This window comes from Colias croceus, chromosome 24 (assembly GCF_905220415.1).
Source record: "Colias croceus chromosome 24, ilColCroc2.1".
NCBI classification, from domain to species: Eukaryota; Metazoa; Arthropoda; class Insecta; order Lepidoptera; family Pieridae; genus Colias; species Colias croceus.
The window spans coordinates 3,433,384-3,445,834 of NC_059560.1; the positions used below are offsets into that span (position 1 = coordinate 3,433,384).

The following is a 12,451-nucleotide window of genomic DNA, read 5'->3' on the forward strand; positions in this document are numbered from 1 at the left end:
CGAGTTGTAGCTTTTCATGCGACGCTACAGCTACGTAGCGCAAATCGTTGCAGCTTTCCAATCATAGAGCTTGTTATTTGCTTGTTATTTAATTTATGTATTATCTTCAAAATGGCTTTACGCCCATTTAAGCATTATTCTTTCGCTTATTAGTTATTATCATCTGTAATTTAGTGATTACAAGGGTTTGTTATTTGTTATTTTGTTATTTGTAGCCGAAATTGATTGTCCCTTATCGTTTATGTTTTACGACTTATTCTAACATGTTTTAATCAGTCCTTCACACGATAAAATGGCACTTATTTATTTGCAATTAATAAGTTTAAATACCTATAATAAAAATTTAAATGCCACTAAATTAACAATAACAAAAAAGTTTAAGACCCATTTCCATACAACGCGCACGCTTACCTCAAAGCTTTTAAAAACAGGTGGTTTGAATTCCCATAGGCCACAGGTTCAGTTCCCAGTGCAGACACGTGTTGGTATCAATGTCTTATCTGCTTGGCGCCGGCGCATATATGGAGATGAGGGTGTGTATGGGTAGACGGGCGTTTGAAACGCGACGTTTTGAACGCTGCGTTTTTAGCTATGTTTCATCATGATATAATATTTATAGCCATGGCAATGTTATAAGGCTGTTAAATGGTTTATTTTATTTGTTTGATATGTTGGCATTAAATAATTAAATTACCTTTAAAATTCAATAAAAAAACACATTATCATTCACATCGTTGATATAAAAATGGCGATGTTTGGATGATGATTCTTATACTGAATCACCTTTCACAATCACTAATTCAACACTTTGTACTTTTTAATTGTTAAATTTAATGTTATCTACCTAAAGCTCTGCTAAGCAAAACTGCAATTTTAACGCATTGCCTTCACTTTTTTCATAATTTAGTTACTGATTTAAATTTTATTGAAAACGCCCGTTTGCCAAGACCAACCCCAGATCAGTGTGGTATGGTAGCAATATAGATAAAAACTTTCTCTACAAATTGAACTGAAAAAAAAGTTGAAATATTGCGGTAAATGTATTATTTTTTATCTGTATCGAATATTAAGTAATAGCTTTGTCTGTATTTTTATGGGCGGGAGTTTTTAACAGGTTGTTTGTAATGAGCGTGTAATTTTATTTTAATTTTAATAAATTAATTTGAATACTAATTTATTTTCCAATTAATATTGGAAAGAGTAATGTTATGATTGTTGTTTGCTCGTTTGTTTTACGACTCAGGCACAGAGTGACAGAAAACGACCTCAACCTAACATCGACAGATTTCAAAAATTATTAGGCTCATAGGCTTTTCTTGTTAATTAAATAGCCTAGGTAGAATTATTTTGTTTTTGTTTTAGGTGCACTAGAATCCGGGTGAAACAGCGACTGGCATGAATCAAGTAAAATATTTATTAGTTTCATATTGTGCTGAAAATATTTAGATATGTTTATTGTTTATATAGAACATTTATTACAGTAGGTATTATTAAGGTATTCAATTGGTTGCTTTCTGTATGTTTGTTTTATTTTTAAAGGGGATGTATTGATTTCAGAAAATATTTGTTCTGATAGGTAAATAAATTCATTCATTCATAAAAAAATATACGTTGGTCTCTACATAATACATTATTTTCTTAAAATTCCACTACATATTTTCCAATAATAAATCGTAAAAACCCAAATCCTGTATTTTCAAAGAAAATGGAAGTCGACATGAAGTTCAATAACACTTCCAAAGTAGTACTGCAAATTCTAACTTCCATCTTTATAAAAAGTACTTAATTTAATTTTTATTATAACGTAGCATAGTTTTAAAGATTTAAGCTGCATACACAGGACACAGGGACAGAGAAAGCGACTATGTTTTGTATTAGGTATGTAGCTTCCTGTTGTTGACAATATATTGTCCAAAACCTATACATATTATATTTGATATGTATAGGTTTTTCAGGGTCGCTTATTATATAGATTATAGAGCAACAGGTAGAGATATATTAACATTTTAATGTTTACTAATTTTTAAACTCAAACTCAAACTCAAACATTCATTTATTCAATTAGACTACTATTTAGTAGCACTTTCGAATCGTCATTACATAGGTAAGTATTTTTAACATTTACCACCGATTCGGAGAACTCCGTTTACATATTTATATCTAAATAGACTTACATAATTCTTAAATTATTACATTTAATATTTTATAAGCTGTTCGTCCCGGTTCTGAAAGTGTAAACATTTTGCTAAAAACATTAGTATTTAGTATTTTTAAACATTAAAAAACTTAAAGCTTTCATATATTATATTTTTAGTCTTTATGTTTAGTCTCTACACGAATGTAGAAAAAAATACCTACAATTTTATTACTCTATTCAATATTTTAATCATCAAAGATATGCTATTGTTATTGCAATAAATCAATAAATAAGCTAATTACCCGCCCCGCTCCTGTTGGTCTAAGGGTCAGCTCACACCGAGACGCGCGTAGCGTGATGATATTATAGCCTTCCTCGATAAATGGGCTATCTAACAACGAAAGAATTTTTAAATCGGACCATTAGTTCCTGAGATTAGCGGTTCAAACAAACAAACTCTTCAGCTTTATAATATTAAAAAGTATAGATATTTTATTATAATAACGCAACATTCAATAAAACAAGAACCTCAGTCTTTCATATTTATTTACAAAATGGCACATTCCTATACTTAATCTAATACAAAATATCAATTGCACTTGCAAATACGTAACAAAAAATGTAACAAAATAATTATCTTTGGCTATCAGTCAGTCTTAACACGTAATTAACAAACATAGTTGATTGGGAAGTACTTTTTAATTTCTGTTTCTTTATAAATATCTTCTTTAGGTATAGCATCTGGTACATAGAAATTCGAAGTACTTCCAACCGTCTCGTCTATATGTAAACGATTACCGTAGTATTTTTCGTTCTCTACGTAGTTTACACTATCATCGAAGTATATGCCTGGATTTAGTTCGTTTGACATGTCAGGCTTAAAACCTTCGTAATTATGCATACCGACCTTGTCTCTATTTTCTGGTTTAAAGAGTTTTCTACCGAAGCTTTTGCTTGGTTTAGCGTCTGTAGATGTTGTTACTTCAGGTGATTTTATTCTTTTGCTCTTATACCGTCGGTTTTGGAACCAAATCTTCACTTGCGTTGGAGTTAGGTTTAGTTTCTTTGCTAGCTGTTCCCTTTCGGGTGCTGTCAAGTATCTTTGGGCTTTGAATCTCACTTCCAAGTCGTGTACTTGAGTTTGAGAGAACAGAATGCGTGGTTTTCTCTTTGTTGATTTGTCTCTGGTTTTTTCTTTCGGGCATGGCGTCTCTGTTGATAGAAATAAGTATGATTTAGACAAATATTTTGAGGATAACACAAAATGATATTTGACTTGAAAGATGATAGAGCCATGTAATTTAATTATTGTAACTCGTGATAAAAAACAGCATATTAATTAATTTATTTTTTCAATAATAAAAATTTATTTTAGTCGTTTAGGAACATAAACAAACTTGTGATTGAAAAAGGTTGTCTTAATAAAATATGTAAACGATAGAATACAAATTATACAGGGCTTTTTTCGTGATAGTTACATGAGAAGGAATAAAGTACTTACTCGTTTTCCTAGACATAGCCGAGAACTTTGGTTCCACATTATGTAAATACGCCGGTGGCAAACCAATGCCCGGAATGGACACTTCTTTATCAAGTTTAGCTCCAGGATTAACAGGTGGTATCACATCCATATTATCTAATTTAGGCGGCATTTGTACATGCATTTGATACTGTTCCTGATTAGGATAAACATTCTGACAGTAATTATAATTATTATAATATTCGTCCGCTTTGTTTTCATGGTATTCGGGGTTCCAATACTCAACATTAGCATGCGCTGGGTACATTTGGTTGAAATATTCGGTACAATAACTGCTCTGATGGTATAATCTTTCGTAGTCTTGCCCTCTCTGCTCCCTATCCCGTTTCCAAACGTCATTCTGTTCATAATACGACGTCTGGTTTATGTTCAGGATATCTTTGACGGAGAACGGTGTGCTCAAACACGAATTCATTTGGGCATCCTCGATTTTCGGGCGAAAGTATTTGTCGTCCTTCTTATCACACTCCGGGTAGAAGAAGTCATTTTTGCACTCGTTAAAGTTGTGCTTCAGGTTGTTGTTGTTGTATGAGGTCGATACTTCGTTGTGTTGTTCGTAATTCATTTTCACACTTTCATTTCACTTTAATTGTGTTGTGGTTTTGAGCACATGCAGTGGGAGACTGATGGTCAATGTGATTGTGATTCGAAACCAATCCGATGCCTGCTGGTTTGTGGGCGTGGTCATGGGGTGTTTTCTGTCCTTGTTTGACATGTGCTTTTGAGTATGTGTGTCTCTGTCTGTGTAGGGCTGGTTGAAATGTAAATAAATGGATGATATCATTTGCCTGTGAACTTCGCGTCTCGTTTATTTTGTTAATTGTTCGGAGATTTATTAATTAACGCGTTGGTGATTTGTCGTATTTGATTTTTTTTGGGTATAAGTAGGAACGATATAATTAATGTGAAAATAAGTATATTTTCATGTTAATATTATTATTGATATTTGATAGGTATTTTAGGATTTCTTATTTCTCATTTTATTACAATCAAAATTTGGTAAAACGATTAATTATAGAATTTATTTTATCAATAATTTGTATAAAATTAGTAACGTACCTATAATTTTATGATGATGTAAACAAAATTATTTCTTTTCTATACTAAAAGCATTATTGTAGGTAGGTTACCTAGGTAATATTAAACTGTTTCTAAGGAACTCTTGTTAGGTACCTGAGTACTTACTAAATTAGTAACCAAATTTATAATTTATGTCATTAATCTATAAAATGTAACGATGAAGTTTTTGTTTCATACTTTATAACTTTATATAAAAATTAATTTAGCTACGAGAAAATTAATTTAGCTACGAGAAAATTAATTTAGCCACGAGAAAATTAATTTAGCTACGAGAAAATTAATTTAGCTACGAGAAAATTAATTTAGCTACGAGAATAAGCTCTATACCGTACGCTCTCGCAGCTAGAGCGTACGGTAGAGCATATTAAATCTATACTAATACTAGCGGTCCGCCCCGGCTTCGCCCGTGGTACATATGAAAAATAGATGTTGGCTGATTCTCAGACTTACCCGATGTGCACAGAAAATGTCATGAGATTCGGTCCAGCCGTTTCGGAGGAGTATGCAGACTAACATTGTGACACGAGAATTTTATATATAACAGAAAATTTCATGAGAATCGGTCCAGCCGTTTCGGAGGAGTATGCAGACTACTAACATTGTGACACGAGAATTTTATATATAAGATATTATTATAAAGCTGAAAAGTTTGTTTGTTTGTTTGTTGAACGCGCTAATCTCAAGAATTACTGGTCCGATTTGAAAAACTCTTTCGGTGTTGGATAGCCCATTTATCTAGGAATGCATCACGCTAAGACCAACAGAAGCGGAGCCACGCGGGTGAAACCGCGGAGCGCAGCTAGTTATTACTTATTATATATTGGAGAAATATGTAGTTACCTACTTACAAGCTACTTAGTATTTACTATTTACATTTAGTAACCATTTCTCCAATCAAATAAAAAAGGTTTCATCAGATTTTTCGACAAAGTAGTTGTGAAAATACGTGAATTTTCAATACCTAGGTACTTTAAAAATAAGACTAATCCATGATACTAATCTATACTAATATTATAAATGCGAAAGTAACTCTGTCTGTCTGTCTGTTAATCACGCCTATACTACTGAACCAATTTGCATGAAATTTGGTATAGAGATATTTTGATACCCGAGAAAGGATATAGGATAGGTTTTATCCCGGAAATCCCACGGGAACGGGAACTATGCGGGGTTTTCTTTCTTCTGCGCGGGCGATGCCGCGGGTGGAAAGCTAGTTACCTATAAGTACCTAATTACATTCAAATTTATTTCATCATCTTTCTTTCATCAAAATATCCAGAATTCCTTTCTAGCACTTCATAATTTTTAATACTATTAACGAGAAATAACCACACATTTCTTATAGTTTATTTATTGAAGCGGTAATTGAGAGACGTCGATGACGCCTATGTTTATAAAATTTCAACACATCGTCGCAATATTCCTGTGTCGGTGTTACAAAGGTGATGTTTGTTTTATTATGGACTTAGTAATAATACAGGATTGTAATATTGATGATGATGATGATGATGCACATGAGTAAAAGACTAGCGTAGGTACCTACTTGCGGTATCTACCTACAAAGAGTGAAATTAAAACAATTACTATGCCTGAATTTGATATTTTTGGTTTTAACTTTTACTGCATTCAAATGCTTTATAAATATAAATTTCACGGTCACGAGTGGCGTTGGTAAATTTGGTTAGGCATCCGCCCCGGATTGGCGAGAAAGGATGCGGGTTCGAGTCCCGCCTTGTGATCGAATTTTTTGTAATAATTACTATGTCTGTTAATAATTTATTAATTTTCCCCACAAAAGTGTTATGATAAATCTTCACTTTAATTAGCATAACAAATATATATATTCTATAACCAACTCTAGGTATACCCCCATACGCCATGGAAAATTTTCGAATTTTCGTGACTACACATTTTCATTTTTACATAAAACCAGATTGTAAAATATGCCGTAGTATGCCATGCATATATCACGAGACCTTTATTTATTTTTTATTTATTTATATACCTAGGTATATTAAATTTGAAAAAGAAGCCTTAGTCAATTAATTAGTAAATAAATTGTAACAAAATCCAATCTAAGCGAATCTTAGAAAACGCCGATAAAACTTAATACTAAGATAATATTACATTATCAATGCTATTATATTCCTGACTAACCTAGTATAATAGAAATTTTATAAATCCTCTATTTGTACAGTTAGAGCCAGTATTAAAGAGAGTGACAACGCTGCCTAAAGACAGCATCACAGACTAATAATAGACAGCATAATGCAATTACTTCGAGAGGTTTCTCCGCTTTCAGTCAAGGGGGCCTTTCAATTTCAGTCAAAATTGTTTATATGTGTGAAATAACTACAATGACCTTATTATAATAATTAACAATATTGATTTTTAAGCTATTGCGCGCGGGGACTGAATCGAGAAATTCCGTAACGAAAAAACCTCACGCTCCCCACTCCGACGGGCGGAGGTGTGGCTTGAAGGCATAGCATGCAAATTGCAATAGCTTAACCGCGGCAGTCCCCGAGTGCCACACGTCGGTTTATTTATTATAAATAACTTTAAATGTGCTAAAAATGAAAAAGTAAGTATAGGTAGGTACCTAGGTATAGTATCTTCTTATATAAATGAAAAAAGCAATACCTACTTATACCTATTACAAAAATGCTTAAGCAGTACCTAGTTAGATATGTAGGTAACGGCTAGGATTTCAGTTGGTTTTCTTTTCAGAATTAATAAGACAATCCTTAAAATATTTATTTGAACATACGAAATTTTTTATTATTAACACATTTAACCATAAAATCTGTCAATCTTAAATTTTACAGCACAATAAAATTGGACATTTCTCTGCGGACAAAAAACAATGGAGCTTCCGTTTAATTTTTTCTTGTGTCCTGTGGTTTTATGTTATTTCGCTTAGTTTTTGGAATTTAGGACTCTCGTATGTGGTGGGATCTATAATATAAAATTGAATCCCAAAATGTGTTGGTAAGCGCATAACTTGAGAGCGGCAGAACCGATTCCGTTAATTCTTTTTTTATTATATTCCTTGAAGTAGGTACGAGGATGGTTCTTATGGAGAGATAACGTAAAAATGTACCACGGGCGAAGCCGGGGCGGACTGCTAGTATTGAGTGAAAACGTAGGTATATTTTGTTCGAAAATTTTCAACTATAGCTTTCCGACCGCTTCGCCCACGTTGTCCAAAACTTAACAAATTATACAAGTACTTAAACCTTTCTCTTGAATCACTCTATCTATTAAAAAAAAAACCATCAAAATCTGTTTCGTAAAGCGACTTTGTTTTATAGTTTACACCGGTGATTTTTTTTAAACTTTGACTTTATGCAAAGTAAATGATATGTGTGATCTGATAATATCGTTATCACACATAGATGATAATCACATATAGATCATCATCTATGTGTGATTTAGATCAGGTACTGCCGCATACCTAATGCCTAAATTATGCATCATAACCCTTCTATTGGTCGCACCGTAGCCAAAAAACTTCAAAATTCTGGTTTACAATAAAATATAACACTGAAGTATTTAGCACATCGTTAAAACCTTACTTGTCAACATAACGGCCTGTTGGTTGAAATGTCAAATTTTTTAAGTCGTTTGTGTCAAACGGTGTAATAAAAATACATTTTTATGTTCTACTTTACAATAAGTATGGGTTTTAATGGTGGTTGTAATTATAATTTGTTATAGGGGCTGAAAGCTAATTTAAAAAAATGTTTTCGAAAAAGAATAAGATTGACAACGATTTTTAGCTTTTAAATGTTACAGAACACATAGCAATCGTGTTCATAAAATTTGCGTACTGCTTCTGAAACCTTTGAATTTCTAAATATTATTATGATAATTCGCTCAACGAAAGTTAACCTAAGTAAGTAAATTGTAATGTGTCATTACTCATTTGGGAGAAACAATAGGTACCTACTTAATTATAGTAAAGATAAGAATGGAAATAAAATAAAGTTTTTCAATTATTATAAAATTCATATCTATATTATTTCTCTCTTTCAATATGTTTTTATTATTATTATAATATATAAATGTTGATCAAAGAAGAATCACTACTCAATCAACAAAGATAAAATTATGCGATCGCACACAAGAGTAGCGCCATCTAGTAACAAATAGGATACCGATTTACAAAATGTTAAGAAAATTATGTTAGTGTGTAACTTTGATTTTTCATTAGTAAATTTATTAAGAATTTTGCATCCACAACACAGCTGTTTTCGCGACTCGACTCGTTCGACGACATTATGACAATCAAATTGTTTTTTTTTAAATAAAATGCGTCCTCTAGTGATGAGTAGTAGAAATATTTAGTAGAACTTGATTGTGACTTTTACTTAAATTTTGATAGATGTCACTTTATCGTAATCACGAGTAAACATACTAGATGGCGCTATAACCAAACATTAAAATTGTCTTCGTTATACTTCGATAGATGGCGCTATTTTAGATTTTGATCTTCAAGACAATAATAATTCTCAAAGAAATTAACTTTGTCAGATACAGTGTAGAATATTATACAGACCGAGTTTGTGTGTGGTACTTTTAAATTTTCGTGTTGTTAAGATTTGAAGAGAAGTATTAACACAGTATAATAAATAATAATAAAATGTTGTTTGGTTTTATGAAACCACGGTAAAAGTGAAACTTTTTTTCAGACTTTTAACTAAAAATTATTATCGTATTTGTACGATAATTATCGTACGTATCGTGAGTCACGCGACATGCGCTACACAGACCAAAAAGTTTGAGTCTTGAGACGATGTAATAAAAGTTTCATCTTAATAATAATATGTACCTACATTACCTAATAAACAATTAATTTTAATGACGTGGTACATGACAAACAATCAAAATACTATAATGCCAATCAATTCAAGAACGATTAAAATTTCAAATATCTATTTATAATAAATAAATAATTTTAATTACTTGTTTATTATAAATTACCATTAACCACAAAATAATTCCAATCAACCCAAGAGCAGTTAAAATTTCAAATATTTATACAATAATATCTGATTAATTAATTAATTGACTAATCATGTGCCGCGGCCGCACGCGCGTCATTTTTGCCGAATCACTGCATCTATCGCAAAGACGATCACCGCGCTGAATCGATTCACTCGAGTGAAATAATCGAATAATTCGATTGTTCTAATCGTTTGTCTCGATGGGTGGTCACTGCTCAGATCTTTGGGAACGATTAGTAAATATAATTGTGACGTGATTTGTGTAATTTTATAAATACTTACTCTGATGGTTTGGTTAAAGGCAGAATGTTTGGTCTCTATAATTGATATCTCTATGAAATCACTAGTAATAGTCATCTATTTAATTATTATTAAGAGGTTACAAATATTTTCACAAATTCATCCATCAGAAAGTTTTATGTGTAGAAAATAGAAATTCGGTTTTTGCCGCAAATTTTTAAATAGTATAATATAACCTTCTATAATATAAAAATGAATCGCAAAATGTGTTGGTAAGCGCATAACTCGAGAACAACTGAACCGATTTCGTTAATTCTTTTTTTATTACATTTCTTGAAGTACGAGGATGGTTCTTATGGAGAGAAAACGTAAAAATGTACCACGGGCGAAGCCGGGGCGGACCGCTAGTAATATATAAAAATCAATACGGCTCTATGTTTTCGGTAGAGTTGAAACCCACTTGAAACCTTTAAGTATTTTAACCAAAAAGCTTATATATTTTAACGTAAAAACCACAAAAACATACCCTGGCCTTGGCAAATTTATCTTTAATCTTATAGGGCTACATTTAAGCATTCAATCAATTGTCAATACCAAATCAAAGTCCTCTCAACCATCATTCATGACGTAGTCATTACATCAAAGTTTCATATCTCACCGTCAAAATTACTATCAGAAAAATGAGTAGCATAATAACAAAGGTTCTAAGTCTTCCTGTACAATTCCCTTTAATCCGTGGCATGGTGTCATATGCGATAATATGGCCAACTTGTAGCATCGCCCAGGACTATATAGCGAACGGTACAACCATACAAAATGCTGATTGGAATAGAGCAGCTAGATACAGCTTCTTTGGCACATTCTGTATGGCCCCTGTGTTTTATGGTTGGTTGAAGTTTTCGAGCCGATATTTTAAACGGAAAACGCTGTTTACGGCGATTAAAAGAGCTGTTATTGAACAGGTATTTTAGTATAAGAGTTGCTTATTTGCTTATATGATGATAGAGTAATGCTATGGTTGTTGCTATTACAATGCATGTGGGCTATGGCAATGGCTATAAAGTAAAATAGTTATAACGGAAATATTGTTTCCATGCCTAAATGCTGAGCTGTCTCCTTTTTGTCAGGGTCGTATGACACACCTTAATAAAAAAATACTGATTATCAATTTTATTTTCTCTACGTGCTTTTTTATGTTATTAATTTAAGTGTTATTGTTGCTATTTTCTTGTCGTGGTGCTTTCTTATTTATCTTTTACGGTTCTTTATGGTTTATGTGTGTGTGTTGTGCTGTCCTTGATAAATAAATGTTTCTTTTCTTTTTTTTTTCTTTTCTTTTTTCTTTAAATAAATTATGAACTAAATTTACTGAATTGTAATTTTCAATTTAAGTATATAAATAAATATAAATAGAACATTTAAAGAGCGAAATATATGTAGGTAGGTACGGTGCATTTATACGTATATAAAACGAGCGAATGCTCATTCTAACCCCACTATGTCAATTCTTTTACTGTAAACAGGCGTAGAGCTTTCGTTGTTCTTAGTGTGTCCGAAAAGATTCTATGCAATTATCTAATACTGAACAACACTGAATACGAGTTTTCGTTTACACTAAAACAACACGAAATAATGCTCTTGCTCTAGCTCTATGTTTGATGTAAATGCACCGTAAAAAATGTGGAGTTCTCAGGGAATAGAAATTTAATTCTTGACATGTAGTTTCCTAAAAAATACTTTATTCATTTTAATCTTCAGGTATCATACTCCCCAGCGGCAATGGCATACTTCTTTTTCGGCATGAGTTTGCTCGAACAAAAGCCTCTGAAATCCTGTATCAACGAAGTGAGAGAAAAATTCTGGCCGACATACAAGATTGGCGTCATATTTTGGCCGACAGCGCAGACAATTAACTTCTACTTTGTGTCAGAGAAGAACCGCATCGTTTTCGTTAGCGCCGCTAGTTTTGTGTGGACTATTTATTTGGCGCATATGAAAGCGTTGGAGACTGAAAAGTGAACTGTGATGTGAAATTGTATTAAATTTTATGTATTTTTCTGACTTATTTGTTTTGTCTTCTTACTTATAAGGTACTTACACTATTATTATTCCACATTCATGTACTTACATACCTAATAATATCTGAGATTTTTTTACAAATATTCGATCGCGAGGCGGGATTAGAACATGCGTGGTGGAATGAATTATTTCTTCTTCTAAAAATGCTCATTTATAAAGCATTCGAAGGCTACTAAGGGCCGATTTTTCAATGCTTGGATAAAACTTATCCGTCCAATAAAGTATTACACGATAATATTAAAATGTCACGTAAACTGTCAAATACGGGCAATTAGAATACGTTTTTAAAATGGTAGTTTTATACATTATTCCAAATCCAATAAATCTTATATATTAATACTTAATACTTACTAGTTGATTCAAAGA

The 12,451-nt window shown here is 32.2% G+C and overlaps 2 protein-coding genes across 2 annotated transcripts; one reads left to right on the forward strand and one right to left on the reverse strand.

Moving 5' to 3' along the window:
• Window positions 1–2,666: 2,666 nt before the first annotated feature.
• LOC123702782 (homeobox protein DLX-3-like) lies at window positions 2,667–4,293 on the reverse strand. The gene is made up of 2 exons (XM_045650576.1): window positions 3,639–4,293; window positions 2,667–3,349 (listed from the first exon to the last, which is right to left on the reverse strand). The coding sequence occupies exons 1-2, from the start codon at window positions 4,240–4,242 to the stop codon at window positions 2,805–2,807; spliced, it is 1,149 nt and encodes a 382-aa protein (XP_045506532.1). The 5' UTR covers window positions 4,243–4,293; the 3' UTR covers window positions 2,667–2,804.
• Window positions 4,294–10,636: 6,343 nt separating this feature from the next.
• LOC123702625 (mpv17-like protein 2) lies at window positions 10,637–12,025 on the forward strand. The gene is made up of 2 exons (XM_045650386.1): window positions 10,637–10,968; window positions 11,765–12,025. The coding sequence occupies exons 1-2, from the start codon at window positions 10,687–10,689 to the stop codon at window positions 12,023–12,025; spliced, it is 543 nt and encodes a 180-aa protein (XP_045506342.1). The 5' UTR covers window positions 10,637–10,686.
• The last annotated feature ends 426 nt before the right edge of the window (window positions 12,026–12,451 follow it).

Coding starts and splice junctions, on each gene's coding strand:
- LOC123702782 (XM_045650576.1), bottom strand. CDS start 4,242: ATGAATTACGAACAACACAACGAAGTATCGACCTCATACAACAACAAC. Junction 3,350..3,638: donor GGCTATGTCTAGGAAAACGA/GTAAGTACTTTA, acceptor TTCTATCAACAG/AGACGCCATGCCCGAAAGAA.
- LOC123702625 (XM_045650386.1), top strand. CDS start 10,687: ATGAGTAGCATAATAACAAAGGTTCTAAGTCTTCCTGTACAATTCCCT. Junction 10,969..11,764: donor AAAGAGCTGTTATTGAACAG/GTATTTTAGTAT, acceptor TTTAATCTTCAG/GTATCATACTCCCCAGCGGC.